The 27,092-nt window shown below is 42.9% G+C and overlaps 3 protein-coding genes and 1 non-coding gene across 7 annotated transcripts; all 4 read left to right on the forward strand.

The window, feature by feature from the left end:
* The first annotated feature begins 2,645 nt into the window (after nucleotides 1–2,645).
* Nucleotides 2,646–12,072, forward strand: pprc1 (PPARG related coactivator 1). Of its 2 annotated transcripts, XM_053875026.1 has the most exons (14): nucleotides 2,646–2,814; nucleotides 4,920–5,018; nucleotides 5,096–5,245; nucleotides 5,364–5,441; nucleotides 5,538–7,392; nucleotides 8,016–8,069; nucleotides 8,645–8,705; nucleotides 8,944–9,008; nucleotides 9,781–10,456; nucleotides 10,535–10,729; nucleotides 10,803–10,881; nucleotides 10,950–11,071; nucleotides 11,374–11,525; nucleotides 11,620–12,072. In XM_053875026.1, the coding sequence occupies exons 1-14, from the start codon at nucleotides 2,734–2,736 to the stop codon at nucleotides 11,718–11,720; spliced, it is 3,768 nt and encodes a 1,255-aa protein (XP_053731001.1). In that variant the 5' UTR covers nucleotides 2,646–2,733; the 3' UTR covers nucleotides 11,721–12,072. The 2 variants fall into 2 exon arrangements, with proteins under 2 accessions (XP_053731001.1, XP_053731002.1); XM_053875027.1 differs by lacking the exon at nucleotides 2,646–2,814 and having other exon boundaries at nucleotides 5,096–5,219.
* On the forward strand, nucleotides 11,158–11,300 carry LOC128765410 (small nucleolar RNA SNORA50). The gene has a single exon (XR_008415885.1). It is a non-coding gene; the product is annotated as a small nucleolar RNA SNORA50 (small nucleolar RNA).
* A 1,020-nt stretch (nucleotides 12,073–13,092) lies between the features above and the next one.
* oga (O-GlcNAcase) lies at nucleotides 13,093–23,773 on the forward strand. Of its 2 annotated transcripts, XM_053875256.1 has the most exons (19): nucleotides 13,093–13,552; nucleotides 13,989–14,040; nucleotides 14,129–14,226; nucleotides 14,313–14,443; nucleotides 14,532–14,703; nucleotides 14,786–14,884; nucleotides 14,946–15,230; nucleotides 15,302–15,460; nucleotides 15,529–15,719; nucleotides 15,847–16,098; nucleotides 16,234–16,437; nucleotides 16,531–16,705; nucleotides 18,224–18,277; nucleotides 19,412–19,497; nucleotides 20,453–20,557; nucleotides 21,535–21,626; nucleotides 21,704–21,896; nucleotides 21,964–22,123; nucleotides 22,201–23,773. In XM_053875256.1, the coding sequence occupies exons 1-19, from the start codon at nucleotides 13,387–13,389 to the stop codon at nucleotides 22,335–22,337; spliced, it is 2,811 nt and encodes a 936-aa protein (XP_053731231.1). In that variant the 5' UTR covers nucleotides 13,093–13,386; the 3' UTR covers nucleotides 22,338–23,773. The 2 variants fall into 2 exon arrangements, with proteins under 2 accessions (XP_053731231.1, XP_053731232.1); XM_053875257.1 differs by lacking the exon at nucleotides 18,224–18,277.
* Nucleotides 23,774–24,507: 734 nt separating this feature from the next.
* npm3 (nucleophosmin/nucleoplasmin, 3) lies at nucleotides 24,508–26,431 on the forward strand. Of its 2 annotated transcripts, none has more exons than XM_053875470.1 (5): nucleotides 24,508–24,609; nucleotides 25,254–25,339; nucleotides 25,588–25,707; nucleotides 25,773–25,866; nucleotides 26,035–26,431. In XM_053875470.1, exons 1-5 carry the CDS (start codon nucleotides 24,537–24,539, stop codon nucleotides 26,151–26,153), a joined length of 492 nt encoding a protein of 163 aa, XP_053731445.1. In that variant the 5' UTR covers nucleotides 24,508–24,536; the 3' UTR covers nucleotides 26,154–26,431. The 2 variants fall into 2 exon arrangements, with proteins under 2 accessions (XP_053731445.1, XP_053731444.1); XM_053875469.1 differs by lacking the exon at nucleotides 24,508–24,609 and adding an exon at nucleotides 24,680–25,129.
* Nucleotides 26,432–27,092: the final 661 nt, after the last annotated feature.

Raw genomic sequence — 27,092 nt, forward strand, 5'->3', positions numbered from 1 at the left:
ATAGCATGCACGCTACTGTCAAAAGTAGAATTTGTAACAGTTGTTTTGACAACAAATAGAACTGAAAATAGAAAAAAAACAAAACGTTTTTTAGATACGAAACTGCAAGCCAGGACAAAACAAATTCTCTCTGCCTAGAAATAAACTAGATGGTATTTGAGACATCTAGTGGTAACATTGCAGATTGCAATCAAATTAACGCATCTATCCACTTCAAGATGACGTTTCTTACAATCTCTGAATTAAGAGTCCACTTAACAGATGTCTTTTGTTCAACATGTCTGTGTGACAGATGATAATAATGCATTTAAATAAAGCTACCTTTAAATTAAAAACAATTATGTTGAAGAACACAAAAAACAGGATAAAATAATATTATTCCTGCGTTAAGTTGGCCCTAAAAATATGTATGCCATAAGAGTGAATGTATAGTTAACGAAAATATTAGAGACTCAAAAACATCTGGACCTTTTGAAACTCCCTTCAAGACCTTTTTTTTCTTTGAACAACAGGAAACACAGCAAAGGACAACATTGATCATTAAGGCTGGTAATTGTTGCCCTGGGTGCTCCTGGACAGAGTCCAAAACAACACATTTGCCTTAAACCACTTTGTGGCCCCCTTTCTTTTTTACCCTATTAAGGCTCAACAGAACCATTTCCAGCACAACAATGTCTACAAATGAGCCAAAACTTCTGAAAACATGCTTCAGGTTAAATGCAGCACAAAACGCTGGACATCACCATGATACTATCTTTCTCACAAAGGGCTCAAGCGAATGTTTTTGTGGTAAACCGATGAGGCAATGCGGTGGCTGTAGTGTGCATATCGGTTGGTGTATTCATCTGTGATCAATTGGCGCCGGTGGGAAACAGGGCATGGACTATAGCATATTTGTGGCTGACACTATTAATGAGAACACAGCGCCTGCACTTGTTTTTATTGTTTTTGTCCTGTTAATCCTGAACCGGTTGTCATGGTATTCAATCTAGTATGTGGTACTGTACTGAGACTAGTTATTGTCGTCATTGACTAAAGTAAATTCTATAGTTGCCATGGTGATAGCAAAGCATGGGTAAACCTTTGTTAAGATCGTTAGCATCTTCAGGCAACCATGTGTTTGCGGTATGAGAGGCTTGTATGCTATATATGAGAAAGACAGGAGGAATATGTCAGGTTGGACATCATGTATTCAGCTGGAACATGTGCACTGGATCATTCCATTTTAGTTTAGATTATATATATATATATAGAGAGAGAGAGAGAGAGAGAGAGAGAGAGAGAAAGAGAAAGAGAGACAGAAAGAGAGATATATAATGTAGACATACATCTATATATAGATGTATACATTATATTATAATTACATTTATAATCAATCAATCAATTGATTATCATTAATCAATGACATTATATTTATAATCAATATATATAATGTTAATGTTGGACCAATAATGGTTCCTTGAATCAAACTGGAGGTAAAGAAGTCAACGAATGAGCAGAAGAAAAGGGTTCTATTGTATTAAACTCCTGCACTCAGTTAAAAAACGAATGACCCTCTTCAATAACTTCTCTGCATAAGATTTCCACATGTATGGACATGAATATTATCTAGTCCAAATCCAAGACAATATGAGATAATGCATAAAAACAAACTAAAATGCACCATGGCAGTGAAGAACTTCCGTTACTCTGTATGTACAATGTACAAATACATGAAAAATAGTATTATTAATATTGTCCTCCACCAGTCACAGGTGCAGATGTCATGCATTCAGGCGCTGTGCGTTTATTCATATGCTTGTTTGTAAATAACTCCACAGCATAGTTCACTTAAACTTAACGTATTTACAAATGTTGTTCAGATGCCACCACTGATAATGAAAGGTAAATCATGCCAGGTAATTAGCTCTGGTTAAAATTAGCAAACCAAAGATATTTTCACATCTTAAAACTCAAAATGCAGTTGAATTAGTGTAATAAGTTGACTTATTGAGCATGCTGACATAGCCTGGATCTGCCAATGCTTTGAAGGTTACACATTCGTTCCCTGGAGAGGTCTGTGGCATGTTATGGAAAGTCCGTCGCTCTACTGTCATCTGCTGTCCATTTGAGCTCATTACATTCGGAATATTACACGGAACATAAGAGGACATATATCGATTAAATACGTGTAGTGCAATAAAATTGGGTCGTGAATGAATAAAAAAGTGTGGCTGAGTAATGCTCTGCCACTGTAGTTTTCTAGATATTATAATAATAAGTATTATTATTATTATATAAGTAGGTACATCTATATTACATGAATGTGTATCTACATTTATTGTACATTTTGATAAGTATAAATTTAGGTTTGATTCTTACGGTGGCCGAGAAGCGCAAAACACAATTAATCGATTCTGCTGCAGTGGCACGCAAGCATTAAAGTCATGAAGACACGATGACGTTGGTCAAAGAAGAATAGAATGCACTTTAACTTTCTGACGCGAGGTTCTGTCTTTCATAAGTTCTCACCGTCACAATTCCTCCGCGCCTGTGTCCAGCGTGAGGAGCCGCCAGCCTGCGCGCGCGGCGCTTCTGCGCCAGAGAACTACAAAACGTGACCAGCCAACCCTTGATCCTCAGCCTCCTCTACGTCATTTTGCCGGGAACGCGTGACCACGTGTCTCCTACCGGCTGCACCATTCATAACTTTTCACTGTGGAACCAGTCGGGCTCGGGTGTCCACGGAGCAAGATGGCGACGCGGTGGGGAGCAGGCGAGGAGACTTTAACTGCGTGCAATATGGACTTTTTTTCATTAAATACACTAGCTGACGTAAGTGCTGTGATGACCACTTCATTCTTGCCAAGCGTTTAGAAGTTTAATGTCGTAGTTTGAAAGTGGACAGTGGGTTGAGTGCGGACTGCTCAGTGTGGTTGACACGTGGATACAAACACGGTACCACTTGGGTTATAACGGCTCTGTTCCACTACTTCTTTGTTCAGTGTTACTGTTTTTGCGCAGTCGATTGCAGATCCTTGTGCTTGTGTGCGGGTCAGGGTTTGAGTAATGTCGTTGTAATAGGTGGCTTATTTGATGGCAGGTATTGTTTGAAATGGAGCGTGACAGTCGTCTATTAAAGTACTCTGTCACACTAACTGTGCACTTTGCAGCGTATTTACACGCTTCTGTGTGATAAATGCCAGTGATCTTAACAGAACTAAATGTACTGGTCATCAACTGAATCATCCACACGTGGTGTCAACATAGCAGCAAGCTAGCATGTACACATGCTGCTAACTTAAATACTAATTCGGAGTGTCTCGTACACCTGTCATATCTTATCTTTTCCAAGTATGAGAGCCAAAATTAACATAAATATGTATTTTAGTATCGGGCTCAATGCCAAAGCGTTGTTGTGACGTGGCATCACTTTGGAATGGATGGATACAGTGGCACGTGTGGTTTTTACATATGCATTAATGTGATTGAGAGAAATTGAACCCGCATTTCACATGACATCTAAAAAATATAATTCATTCATCATATACATGCGGTAAAGTCTGAATCACATGTGGGCTTCTTCCGCACATGCGCAGTAGAACAGATGACTAATGCGCGTCAAGATGCACAGGCTTAGGTGTAAGTTTATTTACATTTCTCAAATGAAATGGTAGAACGTTCTTTTGGTATATTATAGTGTTGTCAGAGTTGAGATGGTCGTTGTAGTTATGTAGTATTATGTGGAACACGTGTGGGTTTCTGCTGACTACGGCGTGTCGTGAGGAACAAACATGTCTGCCCACTGACTGTGCATGTGTGCACCCAAACACGTGGGTCTCACTCTGTAGAAGTTTAAAGTACATTTGCTTATCATGCTTGGGATGCTTATTTTTAAATAGTAAATGTTAATAAATATAGATTTTACTTATTAATGGGATAGTCTGTCTTCTGTTATTTTTAAGGATGTTTCTGCAATGCAATAAATATTTCTCCTCATTTTTATTCATGGTTTGTAGTAGCATGTGCCTTTAAACAAAAATAAAACGATGAAAAAAAAAAGTTATTTGTAAAATATGCAGCTGATGTGCCACTTTATATATTGAATGGGTTGTAGGTTATTGTGAACTTTTGGTTAAGAGCTTCACACATTAAAAGCTGGCGTGTGCATGCAGAGTTTAACAGTCCAGTACTAGGGTCTCAAATTATGTATCACTTTGACCTCAGTTTTACATGCTGTAAAGGTTTGCCCCCATTTCAAGCATCAGAAGTAGGTCAGTGAATTGTTGTTGAGGTAATATCTAGCAAAATAATGTGTTGAAATAAGACCTGGAAGCTTCTGCCTTTCATACAAAATTAAACTTTTTGGAAACTCCTGAAGCATTGTTCAAAGAGTAGATTTTTATTTATAACAGTGGACAGCTGCTCTCTTACATTAAACTGTTGCTGTTGAAACTCTTTATGTACGTCAGTATTTTGCTGCACATTTTTTGTTGCGCTATGAGTACATGTCATTGTTTCTCTTTCTGTGTTCCACTAAAAAGTGAAGCCATTGTAAGAGTGAAAGCCATTTGGCAGCTGGACCACTTAAGTGTTGAGGATTACACCTGATGTGTGATCTGTAGACGTTATTGACATTTACAATACAAGATGTATTCAGAGGCTATGGATGTGGCTTTACATTTGTAATGAGGTACAAGAAAGCAGTGTATCTTGGGTAATGCGTAAAAAGTGTTCTTCTTAAAGGCTATCCTCCTTTTGGTCAATCTGTGTTGCTCCCATCAGCATTTATCTGTTAAGAATCGGTGTGATTGTGGGCGTTGCCATTCTGTGGCTATTAGTTTTTGAAAAACATCTAATGCATCCTCTGATCCTGCAGTACATGATAAAGCAGTGTTCAGGTTTGCATTTTGTCATCTAAAATCATTTCTAATTTCCAGACTACTGAGTTGACCTCTGAAGAATCTCTGGAGGCTCTGAATAGCTGCTTGGACTCTACCTCTATTCTGTCTCTTTTTGATGAGAACCCCTCAATAGAGGTACGATTTAGTTTGTCACCCAATCAATTCTGTTGGTGTGAAGAAAGTCTGTCATTGTTCCAACTTTGTTTGTGCAGAGTAAATCACTAGATGACGAGAGCGAAGCCACACTGTTGACCGCCCTGACAGAGATCCTGGATAATGTGGATGATGAAAACCTGTCCCCATTTGACACACTGCCTGACTCAGACCTGCTGTCAGGTCAGAAGGGCAGGGAAGTCTCTCCGGTTGGTGCCCAGCTGTTGCATGTCATTCAAATGGGTCCTTGGAGTGCAGCGTCCACAGCCTGCCAGACCCTGAAGTAAGATTCCTGTTCATGATTTACTTGAATCTGTCTCTCCTCAGCTACGGAGACTGCTGTGCTTGTCCAGGTCACCCCAGGAGAAGGAGTCGCCATTTTCTTCAAGACCATTACCTGGAAAGGTAATGCCCCAACTCTTGTACTTTTTCTGTGAGAAATCAACTCTAGTGTGAGTGCAGTTAATATATTTAGTTATTTGGTTTCTCACTTTAATCTAGAGTATCTCAAGGAAACAGAATTCTGTCCAAAGAAGTGATGGTGAGGAAGAAGACGACGGCTCGCTCACTGCTAGCCCGCTTCGGCAGGAATCTCCGTTAGCCCACAATGATCTAGAATGGGACGAATTGACTCTACCACTGTCCATAAACCTCGATCAGGAGAATTTTGATGGACTTTCCCTGAACCTGGGGGACATCGTCAGACACATGCATCCGTACTGTATGACCATCTGTCTGGAGGATGATGAGGGGGAGCAGATGTTGCCTGAAGGGGGCATCTTACTGGAGGTTGTGGATCAGGGGGAAAATGGGGAGCCTATTGTGGCCATCCCAGATTTGAACCTGCACATTGCTCCTTCTCTTGAAGACTCATGCTCTACGAATGAGCAGAAAATATCAGAGGAAGAAGACAGTTCAGAGCATATAGTTGTTGACGATGAGGAGGATGACTTCTTGCTTGAAGTTTCAGAGAAGCGTGGAACCACAATAGATGAAATGGTCAGTGAAGGGAAGAGAGAGGAGGTAAAAGGGAAGAGACACTCTCATAGAAAAAAGAAAAAGAAGTCAAAGAAAGAGAGCAACTCTGGAAAAGTGGAGAAAAGAGTCTTGAGGAGCTCGTCTGGAAAACCTGTACAAAAAGTATTGCCTGAGAAACTTGAAAAAACTCCAGTCTTGACAGAAGAAAAAGTTGAGACTGCAACTATTTCCTCTTTGAAACTTGAGAAAAGTAGTGGTGCTCCAACAGGAACCCTGTCTGAAACACAAATTAAACGTGTCTCATCTATGTCAAAGAGGAAGGACTCGGTTTCATGTGCTCCAGTCCCAGAGAGAGCCTGCACTTTAGCAGCTGTAGTACCCTCTGAGATGCAAAGAGACAATGACCCCAGACAGCGTGAAAGTAATGTAATGGCTGCAGCTTCTGTTAAGTCCACAGTAGTGCAGTCAGAATCAGCAGCTGAGCCCGTTGCCCCTGTCCCTCCCGAACCAAAGCCCAAGTCCCTCAGTTTGGCTGAGTACCGTCAGCTTAGACAGCAGAAGAAGCCCGTGCCTGTAGAGAAACAGGAAGACCACAGCACCAAATGGCCAAAGCTACCTGAGCTCCCCCGAGAACTGCCCCCCATTCCCTGTCTGCCTGATCCCAGCCCCAAGGGCCCACAAGCTGCAAAAAAGGACTTGGATGAGATCAAACCTGCTTGGCAGCCAAGGGGACCAGGGGCACCACCCACCCCAGAGGCTCTCTTGGCACCACCAGCCTACATGGCCTCCTCTAACAAAGTTTCGTCAACCACTGTTTCGAAACCTCAGCAGAGAATGGACCCTGAAATAAGGTTGACTCCTAAATCTGCATCAATCCAGAACAACTCTGCTACTGAGCCTTCTTTGGAGAAAGTCCATGCGACATCTCAGCTAACCACTTCAACCAAATTGTCTGACCCAACAAGCCATGCCAGTCCCTCGCCAAAAGACCCGCCTCTGCTTGTCCCTGCGAGAGACATTAAAGGTGCATCGTGTTCAGAAAATGGCGTCAAGATTGTGCCTAGAGCCGTGCCCGTGTTTACAAAGCCTGTGGAGACGAGTCAAACCTCCACGGCGGCGTCCGCTTCGCTCACACCGCTGAATGTGTCGGAGGTCACTGCTGCTAAATCAACAAGTGAACTCTGTGGGTCCTCTCCTCTTAATAATGCCCCTGCCCAGCCCAGCACCACTTGCCCTGCCCCTAGCGTGGTCTCACCAATTGAGAGGGCACAATCTGCCTTGTCTGAAAAGAAGGCAAAACCCATATCGGTACCAGTGAAGGCACAGAACAGAAAGGACCCAACGCAGGAGCTGATTGAGTCTTTTACCACAGAGATTGGTGAGTCAAGTCCTTGAGAGCCTCCTTTGCATCACAGTTTCTATCTTAATTCATAGCATGGTAACTGAAATAATGGGCACACCTGCATGAATGTTTGAATTTTTACAATTAAAGGAACCGAATAAGCCTCATAAATTGCATTAAATTAATTGGGAAACTAACATCTGCAATTATCACTGAAGTCAACAGTATTTTTTTGTTTCCTTGATGGAAGTGCAGCAGCTTTATGGCTATAGAAATGGTTTAATACAAAGGAAAATTCTGCTTTCAATCTAAAACTAACCAGCATTTAAAAGGACATACTCTTACACACTTGTATTTCCTTGAACAGAAGTATTTCAACCTGTTCACTTCACATGTCCAGCTTTGCTGAACTAGTATTGGCAGAAACTGCTGAATGGCTCAAAAGCTGCATCCTCACAGGAGTGCTGGTTTGTGGTACTGGTCTATTTTATTGTAACCCTTCTGTCTTATTTTGTCCTGTGATTGGCTTGGCAGATGGATGTAGTTGTGTATGTGCCGAGTGACGCGACCCAGCGGGCTGGCTGGTTTAGCTGCTTGGCCCAGCGAAACAAGGTTGTTGTCAATAAACAAATCTCCTAATCTCAAGTTTGCTCTTCAAGGTATTGAAGCTGCTGATCTGACAAGCCTGTTGGAGCAGTTTGAGGAAACCCAAGGTGAGCACCAATGCTGAGGATGATATGTGCTGGTTTCACTTGTTATACTTCATTTTTCAACCACCGCATAGCAGTGGCATTCAGTCAAAAGCTAAATGTAGTCAGAGTGGCAGTTGTCTGTGGTGGAAAACTGTGTATAGTATTTTGATACTATATTTGTGCAGTTGTGCACAAGGCTGACACTGGGTGAAATTGGCTTTTTGCATTTGCTTTTTGTTAAGAATACGTGTCCCGCTAGCCTTCCTGACGGAACGTTAGCGTGGTGTTGACAAGCTGCAATCCTGTTTTGTGCCGTCAGCTGTTGCAGTTCTGCCTTGTCAGCAAATCTATTAACTCTCGGTTTCCAGCCTTTGTTAGCGGAATGTACGCTGGCATGTCCAAAAAAAATAAATGGTTGTGCTATGTGTGTTACATGCTGATCATTCGTCACAGCGATAAATGTAATTACACATTTTAGAACAACTTAAAGTGTGTGTTGAAATGGCACAGAGCTGAGTGGCCTCCTGACTTACTGCCATGACTTGCATTACAGCAGTTAATTTGTGTTAAGAAACTCACACCTGTTCTTGTTTCAGCCAAAGAGGAGAAATGTGTGCCGGAGGTCTCTGGTAGAGCAGCAGCTGTAGGAAACTCCAGGTGAGTTACCCTACAGCCTCCACGCTGCTCTGTGTGGGTGACAGAGGATTTGTGAGTCTCCTTGTTCACAAGTTCATGTGTACAGAGGAGACTCACTTTTGCCAAGACCTACCGCGAAGCCTCACATTGCCAAGTGGCAGCAATCGTCAATAGACATGGTTCCTCCTTTAGATAGTTGGTTCTTTTGGATCTTTGAAGTTTGAGCTACCATTGAAATGCTGAGTCCTTTGTTTCACAGGGATGCTGTTGTGGTTCGAACGGCTGCTGAGCGTGTGAAAGCCAGTGATGTTGCCAGTACTGCAGGTAAGTCACTGAAAGAAACTTGGTCTAACTGCCTTTCAAACATTTACTGCTACTGTCATACGCATGTCAACGGGGTTTATTTGATTGCACAGCTAGAAAATGGTGAATTATAAATGTGCTTTAAGAGAGTGAACCTTTTGCCCAAATAAATTTTCATTTTGTGCCAGTTACTCAGCACTACTACCCTGACTGCGTAATGACAGATTAAATAGGCAGTCAAAGCAGCTGGATTGTTTCCAACTTCATCACACACAACTACTACAGCAACACATTCTCACTCCTGGCCTCTTATTGGTCGGTTGTTGTGCAGATCTAGTGCCACGTCCAGTGTTGTTTAGCTAGCGTCTCTTGCTGACTGTCACTGCAAGTTTATGAAACAACACTCCCCAGCTTTCTCAATAAAGCCACCCTTGCTCTCTAATGTTCTGAAAATCAGCACTTTGTTGTGCTCCCAATGTGAATTGTGACAGCTATGTGCGTCTAGCGACTCACTTTCCGTAAATTGTTCTTCTTTAATCAACTCCTGTGTAACTCTAGACCCATTTGCTGTTGCCGAGGCGACTGTCAGCGCTGCCAGGGTGTCTGTTGCATCGCAAAGGTGTTTTAAATTTTCTAGATATGATAAACCTGCGATCAATCCCTGCTGATGGCAGCAGGACTGTCAGAGAGATAAACTGGATTTGCTCGGCTTTCTGCTGTGTTACGTTACGGGTTACTGATTCATAATGTTGATAATCTTGTTTTTAATTCCATTTTTCCACTTCCCACTCAGCTCTTACACCTCCAGCCACTCCTCCACACCAGATGTGGAAACCTCTGGTCCCGGTCACCCTATTGGGAAAAGATCGAACATCAGAGTCCTCAAAATCAAAAGTCATTCAAATCGAAGCCCGCCCTCTACCCGGGAGCCGCTTTAAACTGAAGACTCCTGCTGCTCCAGCTGTTTCACCTGCAGTCGCCTGTCAGGACCACGACTACTGTCTTCCTGACAAAGAGCTCTCCAGTGCATTGGAAGAAAAACGTTGGAATGTAAAACGGCAAACCTCTATCACCATCAAAGCCATTAAGGAGCCTAATGTGGAAGCTTCACATACACCGAGATCCCCTCTCCAGTCTGCCGCCAATACTAGAGCGATGACTAAAGAGCCATCACGGTCAGAACCCCTGGATCACAGGACTGATGAACCAGAGAGCTCTTCAGTTTTAGAGACACCTGATGCATCGCCAGTGAGGCAGGAGAACATGGCACCTGAATTAAAGTCCAACAGCCAGCGCAGAGGACCGTGTGGTAGATCTTACCGCTGGCACACTGCTTCTCGCTCACCCAGCCCCATTGAGAGGTCTGTGGGCCATTCCAGGAAAAGGCCCCAGCACTCCTCCAGTCCTGTGGTCTCTGACTCAGACTCTGATTCTTCTCGATCCAGATCTCGTTCTCCAGCTAGAAAGAGGTGAGGCTGCAATTGTCTTGTCTTTTTGGCAGATTTAAAAAAAACTTTGCTCAAGTAAGACCTGTCTCCTATGTTTAGGTATCGCTCCCACAGCTCCCGAAGCAGCTCCAGCTCTTCATCCCGATCCTCCTCACGGTCCTGTTCCCCTCCCAGAAGAAGAAGATACTCATACTCGTCCTCCCGGTCTGGCTCTTGGAGTCGTTCTAGGTCAAGGTCGAGATCTAGGTCCCCTCAAAGACGAACACAGTGGAATAGGGGCAGAAGAAATTACAGGTAGAGTGTCATACTCGTAGCTTAGATTGTGTGTATGTGTTCAATTAAAGTTAACAGATTTCTTATTCTTTAGCCCTTCGTATCGCAGTGGTTATGGTTGCAATGTGAAACCAAATGCAGAGGAAGTGAAGAGGCGAAAGGAGAAGGCCATTGTGAGTTGATCGAAGGGTTCTCTTGTTTAAGTCTTGACAGCTAATAATTGTGTTGACTCTGTCTGCAGGAAGAGCGGCGGGTTGTTTACATCGGCGGAATTCGAGGGACGATGACCCAAAGGGAGCTTCGAGATCGTTTCTCTTATTTTGGTGAAGTCGAGGAGTGCACACTGCATTTTAGAGATCAAGGGTGAGTGCAGGAGCTAGAATTCTAATGGGTTAGCAGGTTAAGGAATGGAAACGCTTAAGTGGCTGTCTCATGGTTGGACAAGACTACAGCACTGTCTTTGAACCCGACTGATCCTCCCCATGGTCTCTTGGGCCAAGCTACAGTGCAAGAAGAAAAAGCAGGCTTGTTCATAACTGGGGCCTCCTGGCATCTTCATCCCAGCTGGCTCTTTTAAAAGCAAGTCACATCGCTCTGTAGTGCTGCAAGGCCAATCCCACCTTGAGAAACGTAGCGCGGGCTAATGTGTGGATCTTCTCCTACAGGGACAACTATGGCTTTGTTACTTATTACAAAACCAACGATGCATTTGACGCCATTGAGAATGGAAACAAGCTGCGCAAAGCCGACGAGCTGCCGTTCGATCTCTGCTTTGGTGGAAGAAGGCAATTCTGCAAGAGCACTTATGCTGATTTGGGTACGCTAGAACTCACAGGAAGTATATTTTGCTGTCCAAATGTAAAGCGTCCATTAAATGTATCCTTTTCTAAAGCCAATCTTTCCTTTTCCAGATTCTTGTAGAGAGTATGATCCGTTGCCGGGGAAGGCCAAGAACAATGCACTAGACTTTGACACTTTACTGAAACAGGCGCAGCAGAATCTGAAGAGGTAACAGGAGGCCTGTCGGAGGAAGCAGCTGACTCTTACCTCAGAGCCCACGTCTGGCTCGTTTACATGCAACACTTGTCACACATGTATTGTCTTGTTTTTGTTTACTTTTCTTTGGTGTAGTGTATTTTGTTTCTGCAAGCTTACACCTTCTATTGAAGTGAATATTTCTAATGAAATGGGTAAAAGTGGAAAAAAAGTGAAATGTCACACATAATTTTTTAAAAGGTTTATTTAAATGTAAAGTCTAATTTGAATTGTTTTGAAAATGATTTTTAAAGGGGGTGAAGTGGAACTCCTCAAATGTATGACATTTACATGAAAATAAAATAAACAGAAGCACTCCTTGTTTCATTTCTGTTTTACTGGCCCTCACTGAGGAAGGCTGTGAAAGTACACATTTACACCATTATTACAGACTATATTGCACTACAAGAAGTGAAGTACCTTTTGTTATTAACCAAAAACAACACCTTTATCCTGATTTTTATTCTCATACTAGGTTTTTAAATGTGTATAGAATATACTAAGTTGGTTGATAGTCTATTATCGCAATTGTATTACTATAAAATGCATTCAACCAATAACTGAGCCAAAATGGCTTCCCTTGATAAAGAGGAAGACTTGTACATTTGACCCAAATGTGTGAGCCACTGACTCGGAATTGTTGCATATTTTCGATTTCATCTCGACTTGCCATTGCTATAAAATTGTCTTGCTCATGGTGCTTGTGGCCCGGCAGGGGTCCCCAGATCACAGTTTTAGAATCTGCTCTATGGTGTTCGGTGCACCTCGCCAAATAAGTCGGTATAAGGTAAGAGTTCGAAATGCATTAAACAATCAAGTATTGCACAAACGAGTCAAAAACAAGACACCACCCCCGGTTTGAATGTGGTGGTGAATTTCTGCTGCATTCCAAATATGGACCGGAATTTCAAAGAGCGTCAACAGCTGACAAGATGTTCAATAGCCCCATGTTTTGTAATGGCCATTTCACCAAATAAGAGCATAGTTATTCATAAATATGTGCATATTTATCCGTGATCGGTTTGAGTCCTGGCATAAATTTTATATTCTGATTAGCGTGAGTGACATTTATGGACGAAATGTCCGTTTTTATGACTCAGCATCAGTGAAGCTGTTGGGGCCCTTTGACAGCGCTGATTTTCCTTCCGTAGCGTTTGGGCTCAAAACCGTTGTTGAAAGCGATATATTTATGATGTATATTTATGTGTTTCGCCTTATATTTTTGGTACTTATACGCTGTTTCGTATGACACCGATAGCAGTACGTTGAGCATCTTCAACACTATTTACTCTTTGCAGTGTTTTGTCGTCCTGATCTGGTTCTGACTGGTTTCAGCCAGTCGTCAAGAGCATGCGCATTCGGAGTAAACAGGAAGAACGCACTGGAATCGGAACGAATCTTAGACAAGAGAATGGTCAAACGTAAACAAACGGCATTCTTCTTGTTTTTACTTTGATAAACGGATAAACTACGAGTCGTGTTAATGGTCTGCACCGAGGTATGAGTTCGTAAGTGCTATTTTTGACCGACTGGTTAATTTAATCGATGCAGGCCGTGACGCGGTTTGTTCATTTCGTGCTATCATACTCTTGAAAGCCTTCCACCTGTCTGAAATTAGTCCCGTGAATCCGGAATCTTTGAAAATGGTCCAAAAAGACAAGATATTAGAGACGCCCCAAGTGGACGTAGAACCGAGCCCCAGCCCCGTCTCAACAGAGGCTTGTGTCGAGGCCCCAGCTTCGGTCAACCATCCAAACCTTGGAATCGAATCATCTGGACACAGAAAATTCATCAGTGGTGTTGTGGAAGGTAAAGCTCGACATACGTGTATCATCCAATCTCTTTCATCATGCACATGCGTGAAAGTAGGTCACCAGCCTGCTGCAGTCATGCTTAGGAGGTGAAATGGCCGCTGCGTGATCAATAATTGACAACCGTGTTTAGGAAAAGTAGTTATTTAATAGTTAAATGGGCATGCTTTAGCCATACAGTTACCACTTATGCATTGTTTCCTAAGATACCGATCCAGTTTACAATTTACAAATCCATTTCCTATACAGGTGCTTGTCTCTCTTATCTATACAGAGCCATAGTTGCAACCATCTGTTACCTTTATGTCTCAGCTGGCCACTATATAGATGCTGTACATTTTATGCCATGTCACTGAAAATCTGCATATCATAGCTTATGCAGCAGGTTCTCTGCACCACAGCCTTTTTAGGTGCTTGTTTTTGTCTTTGTGCAGGCTTTTATGGGCGACCATGGACAATGGAGCAGAGGAAGGAATTGTTCAGGAGGTTTGTTCATTTGTTGTCTATTTTGGCTATTTTACATACATTCTGATGTATATATCTATATATATTTTCAAATCTATGTGTTTGATAGGCAACAGAAATGGGGCCTCAATACCTATCTTTATGCACCTAAAGATGACTACAAACACAGAATGTTTTGGAGAGAATTGTACTCTGTAGAAGAAGCTGGTGAGTGTTTTTGTTACATTCTACACACTATTTTTGAAAAAAAAAATCACAAAAGTCACATATTACTTCCTTTTTCTGTTTTGTAGAGCAACTGATGACTCTCATAGGTGCTGCTAAAGATCACGGAATAGAGTTCATCTATGCTATATCTCCTGGACTGGATATCACCTTCTCCAACCAGAAAGAGATTATCGCACTTAAGAGAAAACTTGACCAGGTCTTGTACCATTTCATTTTGGTTCAGTTGGCACCATGTCACTCATTGAACCTTGCATTTAATTTGTGTTTTATTTTTGCTGTTCCAGGTTTCACATTTTGGTTGCAAATCATTTGCCTTACTTTTTGATGACATTGACCACAACATGTGCCCTGCTGATAAAGAGGTGTTCAGCTCTTTTGCACACGCTCAGGTTTCTATCACCAATGAGATCTTCCAGTACCTGGGCGAGCCTGAAACCTTCCTTTTCTGTCCCACAGGTATACAAGAGAATGTCTGTCTTTTCATCATAATTAGCCTTTAGCACTGTTTAATAAAATGAAATCTTTGTCGTGATTACAGAGTACTGTGGTACGTTCTGCTACCCGAATGTGTCTCAGTCCCCCTATCTCCACACAGTGGGAGAGAAGTTGTTACCTGGTATTGACATACTGTGGACAGGTGAGTGACAATATTGTAGTAGTGAGTAATATCCTTAGTCATCCTGAAAATCTTTTATAAGGTCCCAAGGTCGTGTCCAAAGATATCACAGTGGAGTCCATTGAAGAGGTGTCTAAAATCCTCAGACGACCCCCTGTCATCTGGGACAACATTCATGCCAATGATTATGACCAGAAGAGACTCTTTTTGGGGCCCTACAAGGGACGATCCACAGAGCTCATCCCAAGACTGAAGGGGGTCTTAACAAACCCCAATTGTGAATTTGAGTCCAATTTTGTAGCCATTCACACTCTTGCCACCTGGTACAAATCTAATATGAACGGTGTGCGGAAGGATGTCGTCATGAGTAAGTATCACAAATGTTAATGCATTTATTCAATGGTCAATTTGAAGTAACACTTAATTTTCCATTTCCAGCGGATGGCGAGGACACCGCGGTGTCCATCCAGATTAAGCTGGAAAACGAGGGCAGTGATGAAGAATTAGAGACTGACATGCTCTACAGCCCACAGCTTGCCCTTAAACTGGCTCTTACAGAATGGCTAGGGGAGTTTGGCGTGCCACATCAGTACAACAGTAAGGCTTTTTTAGTCGAACCATAAACATCCTTCTCAGATGTTTGACAACATATGCTGTCTCTCAAGGCCGCCAGGTGCCTCAGAGTGGTGCCAAAAGCACAGCCATAGATGTGGTATCCATGGCTCCTCCTTCCCTGTGCTCCTCCACCACTGTTACAACTGTGTTCCAGCAGCCCATCATGTCTCCAGCAATGCCGCCTTTGTGTCTGGATTCAAATCCTCATCTAATGGCAAAGACACCCCAGGAAGAAGAAGAGGTGTGGTGTACTAGCACGACTCTTCAGCAACACCTTTTTGGTTTGGTTAGAGCGTGTGTCTTGAATTAAGCGACACACAGTGATGAAAATCTTGATGTTAAAGTTGTTCTTGTACGCATTTATCTAGGTGGAAGTCGAGAAGAAGGATTACGACGAGGAGCCGATGGAGATGGTGGTTGAAAAGCAGGAGGGGCCGGAATCAGAAGTTGAATCAGATGACAAACAGGACGGTCCAGTTCTTGTTGACAAGATGTCGGAGGACCTGAAGCCCATGGATACAGATAAGGAGAGCTTGGTGGATTCTAAATCTCCTGAAGACTCTCTCCAGGAGGATGGGAGTGACATTGCCCCAATGCAGACAGATGATCAGCTTAAACAGGTTCGGATGCTCAACACGCTTATTACATAAAATCATTTCAAATATCATGTTGGAGATTGTTTGATACTTGAAATATGATGTATTTTCCATGATGAAAACAATGCAATTCAGAAACGTCCCCTTGTAATTGTGCAGGACATGTTTGTTCCTGGTCCAAATGAGAAGCCCCTTTTCACTGTGGAGCCCCTATCTATTGAGGATCTGAGCTTGCTGGCAGAACTCTTCTACCTTCCGTACGAGCATGGACCAAAGGCTGTACAGATGTTGAAGGAGTTTAACTGGCTACGATCCAATAGCAGCGTTGTGAGTGTCAACTGCAAGCGAAAGGAAACTGAGAAGGTTGGTTTAATGGGTCAACTGTATTGGTTAATGTTTTGTGTCAAGTATGCAGTATCATTTAATAGCATTATTTTTTAATTTTTTCACCTGCAGGTGGCAGAATGGCAGTCCAGAGCGGAGAAGTTCGAGGACATGTGCTGCTCTGTCATCCAGATGTTCACACGTCTGTCAAATACAGCCAACCGCATGATCCTGTATGACCTCTACCCATACATCTGGGATATCAAGAGCATCATTTCTATGGTCAAGTCGTTTGTCCAGTGGCTAGGTGTGTATGGGGGGGGCACCATAAGGATGTCATTCTTAGAGTAGGTGGTCAGGATATCCAAACATAATGCTCCCTATAAGACATACTGTACGACAAAAAACATGCAACGTTTAGTGGTAATTTCACATTCACATATGGTTCTACATTTTTTGAACTTGGGATAACTTTAACTCTCACATATAGTCATAAAGATTTGTTTCGTATTATCTCATGTCACAATGTGTCATCTTTTTATTAACTGAATGCTGTTTGCACTGCTTGCACATTCTCCTGATTTGTGAAATTAGCTGAACCAGGTCACTGTGGTAAACCACCAGGGTTACTGCTGCTTGCTGTGTGTCCAGCAATGTAACATTCTCACATGGATACACTTGCTTCCATCTCTCTGTCTGCGAGGGGGTGGGTACCGGTGGAAGCCATCGCATCACCACCTTTCCTCCATGCCCTAGCGCGCACGCGAGCTCGGAGATTAAGTTGAGTGACTGATAACGGAAGGCCATTCTGGTGCACAACAGGGGAGAAACGCTCTTTGCATCTCGTGGTTTATGTATTGCCCAACTGAATGGAGGCTGAATGAAAGCTTCACTTAAAACGTAAGTTTAAAAAAAAAAAAGGATAACTTGCACAAATTTTGTCAGGTTTTCAGCGCTGCACCTTCCTCTTTTTTTAATTCTCTTTTCATATATCCAGGTTTTGTTCTGTAAAATTCGTAATTCTTTATAATATTCACACATTAAAGCTTCACTGGAAGTTCACTGGAGACAATATTTGGCAAGTCAGCTCCTAGCAAATATGAAATTCAGTGCAATTCTTATGTGCCACTTAATGTCCTGTTGAATACGATAAATTAAAAAATATTGCTAATCTTTTGTTTGCTGGAGTCGTAAGAGTTGTATACTGTTTATACTAATTGAGGAATCCTGCCCAGTATACTTAATTTCAGTATGATATCTGAATTTTATGCATGCTCTTCATGCATGGTCATATGCAGGACAATAATTATCAATGCAGCAGATTATGGAACCCAACTGCCTTGTTCAGATTAAGTGTCTACGCAAACACATATTGTATGTTGTATGTTATCTATAATAGGATTTCATACAGATGTTTTGGTGTGGTTTTAACTGTTAACCCCGATTAAATTTGTGCAATATTTACAGTTTTTTTTTTTATTTTGTACACACAAATGCACCAGCATGGCCTGTTGGTTATTCTTACCAAGTTTCATTTACAGGTTTCTGGCCAGTCTGGCTGTTTGGTAGAGCAGAGGACTCAGTACACAGCAGGCAGCAAACCCACACTGGCAAAACCGCATCCAAAATCTTTTAGTCTTTTAGTCTTCCAATCAAGTAACAGCGCTGTTGTGTGCGACAATGACAAAGACTGACTTTGAAAAGAGCTCTCTCCCCTCGACCCCAGTAGCGGTGCACATGGCATTCAGTTGTAACCTTCCTGCTTCTTGTGCTGAACACTTACTAATCATCATTTTCTACTGTTTTCTCCCTTCGCTATGTACAGATGGAAGAATCCACAGTACAAGTTTCTACTGCTATTGGATCGACAGTGACCGATGTATGCACAGTGCAGACGTTGTCACATTTGTTTCTATGTAAAATCATTGATGTAGATGATTTGAGTTGGTCTAATAGGTGTCCAATATGCATTCAGGGAAAAGAAAGCAGCCTCCTGGATGAAGTCACATTTTGCGCAGCGATTGTTAAATTGGATTTGAAGTTTTAACTCCTACATTTTTTCTCTTTGGCAGCTTCTCTCTAACTGTTTTTTTGTTTCTGTCAGTAGGCTTAGGGAAATGTCTCAGACCAGCCTGATGCACCCACTCCAAGGAATCTAACTGGGCTGTTGTGTTCTGATGAGTGTGCTTCTGAATGTTTGTAAATGTCTGTGATTGTGTTTGGACAATCCAGCCAGTAAAGCAGCACTTGCATCTTCGATGCCTAAACAAGTGAAGCTAGCTCAGTGTTCCTCTCCGTGGGTGCATCTGCATGCTGTGTTGTCGGCTCATCACAAAAACCTATTAGCTTCAGGCTGAGATGCCCAAAGTGTTAGGCTTCTAGCGGGTGCGATAACTGTGTCTGGTCACCTGACAGGGCTTGCTCTTCAACCTCGGGCAGAATATTTGAAATTATCGTGGCATTTACGCAGAGACTAAAATGCTGTTTGTGAACCATATTCTTTAACTAAGTATTGACAGTGTCAGTGCAGTGCAATTGATCGTATTCGTGGCTTGATGAGTTCTGCACCCTGGTCATGTGACAAGGCAGAAAAGATGTGACTTCACTGGGGGCGCTGAGATTAGTGGGGTGACAGCAGCTGAAGCTTACAAAGAGATGGGTTGTGTAAACCAAATCAAGCCCTGTACCTCTTAAAAACAAGATTTAGGGGCCTTAAGTGCACTTCGGTCTTTTGTGTTTTAGAGAGCGTGCGTTCCACTGAGAGCCTTAGAGCTGTTCAAACTTCACCCTCGACCTTAAAATGTAAGCTTTAGATGCTTGAGCCCCTTTTCTGTCAAATCACATTTAATTCTGTAGTTTCCAAACTGGGCCTCAACCATGTATTCTTCAAAAATTATCAGATTACTTAAGCATCATAAATACATTTTGACCCCACCCCTCCCCCACTCTCTTCATCTGTGTCGGAGAGCCCCATCCTGTGGTAACGCTGTCCGCTTGGCTCTGCTCCTAACAGGGTGTCGTAGTCAGTCATCAGCACAATTCCTTAAAGGAGACCAAGAGCCCTGGGCCTTTAGGGGAGGTCTAGCAGGAGAGTTCCAGGTATCTAATGCACTTAATTTACAGCAGTCAAATGGAAAAAGATAGTGCTTATGCTTCAAGTAGAGAAACAATTGTCTGCAGGTGTGAAGGGGTTTGGTCTGTCAAAGGTCAGCTGATTGTTATTCTTCAGGCGTAATGACAGTTGAATACCCATGACATGTCAGTGGGGCTCCTAGTTGTCAATTTGGATTATTACTGTGGCGTGAAGGAGGATGTCTCTCCTGAACCCAGCCAGAGTTTAACATGGCTTTTTGAATTTATTAATTCCACTTTCACTTTCAGCGACTGCCCAAGGAGATGCTGCTCTTCCCTCGCGCAAGCGGCGCAAGCGCGCATGGCTAGGTTTTATTTTTATGACATCCCATTTCTTTGCAGGAAAGCTCACAAACCTTTGCAAGCGCACGCATCGCAGCGCCAGCGAGAACGCAAGCATGTCTGTAAAAAGGGAAACTCCATGATAAAACCTCCTCACCCTGCATAAACTACTTCAGTGGTTAAGAAAAATAAGGCTCATAATCTCAGCTTAATTGACCATCTCATTATTTTGAAGACACAATGTTTTGTCTTGGAGTGACCCCTCTCGGCGCAAGCATCATTATTTTTCTCAACAGGAGGGTTGCGCAGCGAACTATAGCGATGCCACTCAAAAGGGAGAGTAGCATCTCCTTCAGCCAGCAGGACCTTAGTCAGACCAAAACACCTCCCTGGTTACATATGAAGCTCATGAAATGTGGCACTACGCTCCTTTGAAAACCATGAAGATGGGCCGATTCTTTCACTACTGTTAGATCAACAAGGAAAAGGAGTTTTTTTTCTACTCATGTTCTGCTAAAGGCATTGAGCTGTTTGCTTGAGTCTCCTGTTCTTTTTGGTTTAACAGTAGGTGAGCTCTAGCGGTCAGGGGCCGGAACAACGCACGACCTGAAACTGAACCCTTTTGTTCTGATTCCCACAGAGGTTGTTGCCAATAGATGGGGCAAACGATCTTTTCTACCAACCTCCACCGTCAATGCCAACCTCCAAAATATATTCAATAAGGCCGTATTTCCCCAAAGATGAGGTGAGAGCAGTTCATTTCCTGAATATATGTGTTATCCAATAGTTAATTCAATTCTAATGCTTATCTGGTTTCTGTTTACGAAAAACACTCTTCAAGAGTTACACTGTTTGCTCAGAGGTCATGCCGATCTTGCTTAGACATTGTTGGTCAGCCATCTCTGTGACATCACGCATTTTACTGATAAAACAATCCAGTGACAGACAGACAGACAGACAGACAGACAACATCTAGCCAGTCATCCCCTAACTGTCCTGCAAGCGACGTTTGCGTACTGCACCTCTGTGTGAATGGATGATGTGTTTTGGGTTACAACTGACTCACAGCACAATGATACTGATAGGCTATTTCAACTCTTGAGTCTGTCCCGAGTAACGCTGGTGAGACAAACATGTCTGTGAAACACGATGTAGCCACAGTCCTACTGATGGTGCAACAGCCACCATTATCATTTTGTACATTCACACAAAGCGAGGTGCCTTGCATAATGACCCCTATTGGACCAGTGAACTGCATGTCCTTGGGAAACTTCACTAAACTATCTCTGTCCTTCCCACTTTTCGAACCAAAACCTGCAATACAACACTAAGGCATCAAGGTAAAGCTAAAAAAAAAAGGGTACTTTTAAAAATCTGGAACAGCTTTTTGCTTTACAAAACAAAGGTATCATGTGCACCTTGAATAGATGTGAACGATGTTCTGTTAGCTTAGGCCACTAGCTGGCAGTCTCAGTTTTTTTATTTTTTATTATCAAGTCGACTATGTTCTTGAAACGCCAGTCCTAGTGAGTTTCTCCAGTAATGTCATAACGTGGGTGAGCATCGCGTTAATGAAAATTTAAATCCCCTTTTCATTGTCCTCTTTGCTGACTCTGCTTAATTGGGTTGTCAAGATCCATTTTTGCATAATTGATGCAATGGTTGATTTGTGATGAGTCATTCAGTCCATTGTGTAGTAGCCGCTTGTTCTTGTGTTTCCAGGCCTCAGTTTACAAAATTTGTAAAGAAATGTACTGTGAAGGAATGGAGGACGCTCCGTTCTCTGATGAAGAGCCGGATCTCATCGGAGACAGGTAAGACCAGGAAGCCCATTCCTCTGTAAGGCCCTTTGTTGTGCTCTCTGCTTCACAGAGCTCATTTGTATCGACAGGTTGGTGGGAGGTCTTCTATCTCTGAGTCCAGACTACGGCTTTGTGCTGGAGGACGACGAGGGGATCTGTGGTTACGCTCTGGGCACTGTGGACGTGAAGCCCTTCATCAAGAAATGCAAGATGAGCTGGATTCCCTTCATGCAGGAGAAGTACCACAAGCCTGATGACCAAAAAGACCTCACCGAAGCTGAGGTGCGAACCGCTCACATATTTTTGTCAAAATAATTTTGTATTTAATAATATGTTTTTAACCATGCAGAAGATGATTCTGAGCTTCCACGAAGAAGAGGAGGGTCTTCCAGAATCATTCCTCTCCAACTTTCCATCTCTAATCAAAGTAGATATTCACGCCAACGTCACAGACCCCAGCGTGGCCAAAAGCATGATGGGCTGTCTGCTCTCTTCTCTGAAGGCGAATGGTAGCTCACCGTTTGTTACTTCAGTTGGAACACAGACCCAAGTCCTTGGAACCTCATCAATTGTGTTGTCGTTGCAGGCTCTCACGGGGCTTTCTGCAAAGTTCGTCAGACTGATAAGAGAATGCTGGACTTCTATAGCAAGCTGGGCTGTTTCGAGGTGGCCAAAATGGAGGGCTTTCCCAAAGACATCATTATTATGGGACGGAGCTTATGAGGAACCCTCCTGCCACGGACAAAGCGAGAGCCAACTGGTTACTTCTGCGCCTGCCCAGGGAAACCATTTCACCGTTCGTGTTCTGAAGCACACCCATCACACATGTTTGTTCCCAGCTCTCTCCACAGATGTGAGGGCTCAGGAGGGGGCAGCTGTTGGAAGGCCGGGGGTGGGGGGTAGATGTCAGAGATATTCTGGCTCGGGTTTGTTTAGTTCCCACGTACCTCCAAGAGCCAGAGATGGCGACTCCATAAGCTTTCATTTCCCATTTTAATGCTGCAGCCAGTGGATATGGGGAAGGTCTGTATCCAAAATGGCTGCACAGCTGACAGGAGATAGGAGTGCACCAGTGTTCCTGCTCATGCTTGGGTAATCTCAGTTGTTGCCATAAGTGGAATGCCATCATTCAGGCTGACAAGTGCTCTGTGAGATTTTGCCTTTCATTTCTCTCGGGATGCTCCACTAAATGAGATTTCATGCAAGAACCGAAAAAGGTCTCAAATTGGAGGTCTTCATTACGCTCACGAGGGGTCAGATACACGCGATGGTCATAGGGTCACCTCACACGTTTTCCTCATGCCTTTCTTTCCCAAGTACCTGCCAACTGATCTTGGTATAAAGTCGTATTTTAGAAAGTGTGAATACATTTTCAGTGTCAAAATTCTGGTAAGTTATTTCAAGAAGTGAAGGGAAATCATTGGACCAAATTTTCACTGGCACAAATCCATTTTGAATTAATTCACTCATTGGAAATGACTCGCATTAGTAGCGAACGTGTATGATCACAGCCACAGATGTTTTTGTTTACAAGCACACATTCTCCTGCGTGACTCCACCTAGCACACTTTTCAATGAATGTCTTCTGAACTGAGCCTTTGCGACCGCGCTTGACGACCACACAGATGGTCTGATCCAAACGTCACCCAAGTGGCACGGATCTCCACGCAGCATATACCAGCTGCGGGGGTCCGGAGGAGATACTCCTCTGCTTTTTATTCTTTATTCTTTGAATGTTTTATATTTCTTTCTGTTCATTGTAATTCTATCCAGTCAACAGCAAAGCACTTTGACTCATTAACTGCGTGTTCGCGGAGTGTCTTCAGAAAAACCTTGTTTTCTGCGACGCAGAGGAAGAAGCATGAGTGATCTCTGCGAGCACCGTACTGTAGTTCTGTGACAGCTGGTAAGAGCTGTCTGTTTATTGAGTGTTATTGTTTTGTATATTGACTGAAGTTCTGCCTTTTTATTTTATTTTGTTTTTGATAGAAGGAAAGGAAGAGCCTGGATTTGTCACGGCACTTCCTGTTGAAGAGAACCCAGAGCAAGGGCTTCTACTGTACATTTTGATTTTTCTGTATTTAGGGTTGGGTGGGGTTGAAAAGTTTACAATGCGAAGTTTATACTTAACATGAATAACTTTAAAGCTAATAAACAACTATATGTTCAAATTATTGTCTATTTCGTCTGAATTAATCATGAAATGGGTTTTTGTCTGGCATGTTGAAGCTGGTGCTCCCTGTGCTGCTACTTGGTGTCGAGTGATGCTTTGTCAGCAACAGTTGAGGTGGTTTGAGAATCTGGGAAACCCAGAATCAGACTTGGGATCACTTTGTCATAGCCAGGAATGCTTGTGAGTGAGAGCTGAAGTACTATTGGCTGGAGTGTTGGTGACAATTCAGATAGAGATCAAAGCTGTTGATTCTCATTCCCCTGAACTGTTGAGGAGAATATTAACAGTGAGATTCAGGCAGCCAAGCAACAGTCCCCGGCCGTGTCCTTCTTAGGAGATGTGAGGAGTCATTCAATAGAGGCTTGGACTGGAGCTGGTCCTTGTAGGCGCATCAAATGAGGATAAAGCTTGTGCATTTATACTGGTGAAGGCAGAAAATATCTGTTGTAATCCCAATTTACTGTGAACTCACAAAGTTTCTTTTTGAAAGTCAATTTGGTGCTATGTAATACTGTATATACCCATGCATGACTGCATTTTCCTATGTCAACAGAGTCAACTCTGTCACTCTAATGGAGTTCCATACTGCCTCCTGTGTCCTGTAAACTCCCTCGAACTCGATTTACGTAGTCTCCAGTAAAAACACAACAAAGGGAGTTCAACAAAATACATCACAAAGCCAGTTCAGACTGAATACCAGAGGCACTGCATGGGATGTTCAATAAAACCCACTTAAGTTCTCAAAACACATGAATTTGCCACTTGGAATGATAGCTAGTGACATTCTTAAAGGTTGGGTACCGAATGACGAAGAACGAGGAGGTTTGTGTCAAAGTGCGATCACGGGTGTTTTTTTTCTTTTTTAAGTAGCTTATTGACCAGGAAAGTGTGGGCAGATTGATGACACAACATTCTGGCGTGGGCACGTTTCAGCCTACTCAGTCTGAGGAGTGGCTCAGAGTTCGGATGTTAAACCGTAATAAATCTAGAAATATTATTTTACTTCTTAGATTTGTTTCAATTGATTACCGAGGGTTTCCACGAATCGTTTTCATTTAAATTTTATAACAAACCTAAATATGTATTTCAAATGTGTATTATTTTAACAGCTAATATTTATATTTAATTTCTCTTAAAACGCCTCACATACGTCAGCACATCGAGGCGCACACTGATGACGTACCATGTCAACCGTGTTTAGTCGGCGACGTGGTTGGCAGACGTGCTTCTTCATTCGGTTGAAAGTGTGAACTGCAAATTGAATATATAATGTCTTTGGTCGACGAAGAGTCCTGCGACATAGACCGCAGTGGTCCGACTAAACTGGATAGCTCCCTCTTCAGTAAGTGTTTGGTGAGCAGTGGGTCAGCCTGGTTCTGGTGGCTCGCACGTGCGTCTCTGCGCTGCTCCGACTTGGTTGTTATTAGCCCTGGAACTTATTCATGTGCACGTGTTTCCATGTGCAGACTGCGAGTTGTCGTCCAAGGCTCCATTCTACACTTTCCAAGAAGATGAAGAAGGAGACCTCGAGCACTTTTTGGAACTCAGAACAGTATGTTCTTTTTATACGACTTAAATCTTGTCGCATTAATGCTGCTGTGTGGGGGGGGCACATGTTGACTTTCAAACATGTTTTTATTATGTAAACGTTGAGTGGTGATTAAGGTGAAACAATATGGCAATGTGATATAACCTTGTTTAAAGAAAATTCATCCCTCAGTCTATGGACCTACTTCACAAACGTCTTGCCGTGACCTCAGGAGACAAACAAACTTGTCTGACTTGTCTGTTTTCATTTAGGTTTGTCTGGGCGATGATGCTAAGGAGGAAAGCAACGTGGTTGAAGTCACTGCCATGAACCACCAGAGAAAGACCATTTCAGTCCCCATAGCCAACCTTCACATCAACTGCCTACCGATGGTAACTGCTCTCTCTTCAGAATGGGTGGCAGTCGAGGCTTACAGCTATTGTTTCACTGTTCGCAGGTCAGTTTGGGAGAATTTGAACTGAAGGCCCCTGTGACAATCAGACTGAGAGCCGGATCAGGACCTGTGGTCATCAGCGGCTTGCACCTTGTTGGTAGGTTGGTCATGACTTTATGACATCATCAGGGTGATTAAGTTTATAAACTACGATTCCCCTGTTGTAAAACTAAACTATTATTTCATATTCTTTGTGCTTGTCACAAGGATTTTATAGAAATTAAGATTACGGGAGACTTCACATCTGAAATCTATTTTCTCGCAGTATCACAAGTAGCAGATCTGTCAGATGAGGAGGAGGAGGAGGAGGATGATGATGAAGAGGATGATGATGATGAAGACATTTCCCCCATTAAACCAGCAAAGAAGAAGCAGACGGTGTAGAGGTGGCGCATGTGTTGACCTCTGTCACTTGTATGTTTTATGCTGTTTTTGTAATAATGGCGGTGCACATTTTACAACCTCCTGTCTGTGTTCGGTGTCGATTCAGCTGTGAATGTGATGGACCCGTGAGTGAGCCAGCGCTTCTGGCTCTGTGTGTGTCAGAACTTATGAGGTTCACCGAAAGATGTTTCTCTGATTTTCAAACTGTGTTGTAGAGACAAAACAACCTTTTCTATGTGAGTGACCAGTTTTCTACTCATTCTAATAAAGTCTTCATAAAATGCTCTTTGTTCTGGGTCTGTCCTCTTTTTATGAGATTTTGGCAACGTTTGCAACGCAGCTACTTTAGTTTTTTTCACTCGAAATGTAGGAAATTGCCGAGTTTTGAACAATTGCGACCCAGTTGCCACTTACGGCACCTGTCAATTAAAGCGCTCCCATGTGACGTCATGGGAGAGTCGCTGTTGTGTCGTGAAAGGCGACAGTAATTCGATTTGTATGCTCTAATCGTAATGCGTTTGTCTGCAAAGCAACTGGAAAGGAAAACTATGCGGGTTGTAATTGCAAAGCAACTTTCAACTTGGACAACGTCGAACCTTTACCGTCACCTGGAACTTTACCCCGAAAAAGTAGCGGTGAGACAAGCAAACTCAAATGTCGTGCGCGCGCACGCGGTGTCGACGACGAACACGAAAGAGCTTCGTATGGTCAACCGTAACAGCATGAGCACATGTTAATATCTCTCTTTTTATTCCAGCCCAGATACGGTACCGCGGCTCCTCAGAGTCCCATCTTAGACTTGGTGACACGTCTGTACTGCAGCGGTCCACTTTTAAAGAACGAAAACGGTTAGGTGAGGGACGATGCACCTCATGACAAACCGCAGTTCTGTCCTCACAAGACACTGTTTCACAGAAATTTCAGCGCCAGTAGAATTGG

The sequence above is a fragment of the Synchiropus splendidus genome, chromosome 9, assembly GCF_027744825.2.
Source record: "Synchiropus splendidus isolate RoL2022-P1 chromosome 9, RoL_Sspl_1.0, whole genome shotgun sequence".
Taxonomy (NCBI): Eukaryota; Metazoa; Chordata; class Actinopteri; order Syngnathiformes; family Callionymidae; genus Synchiropus; species Synchiropus splendidus.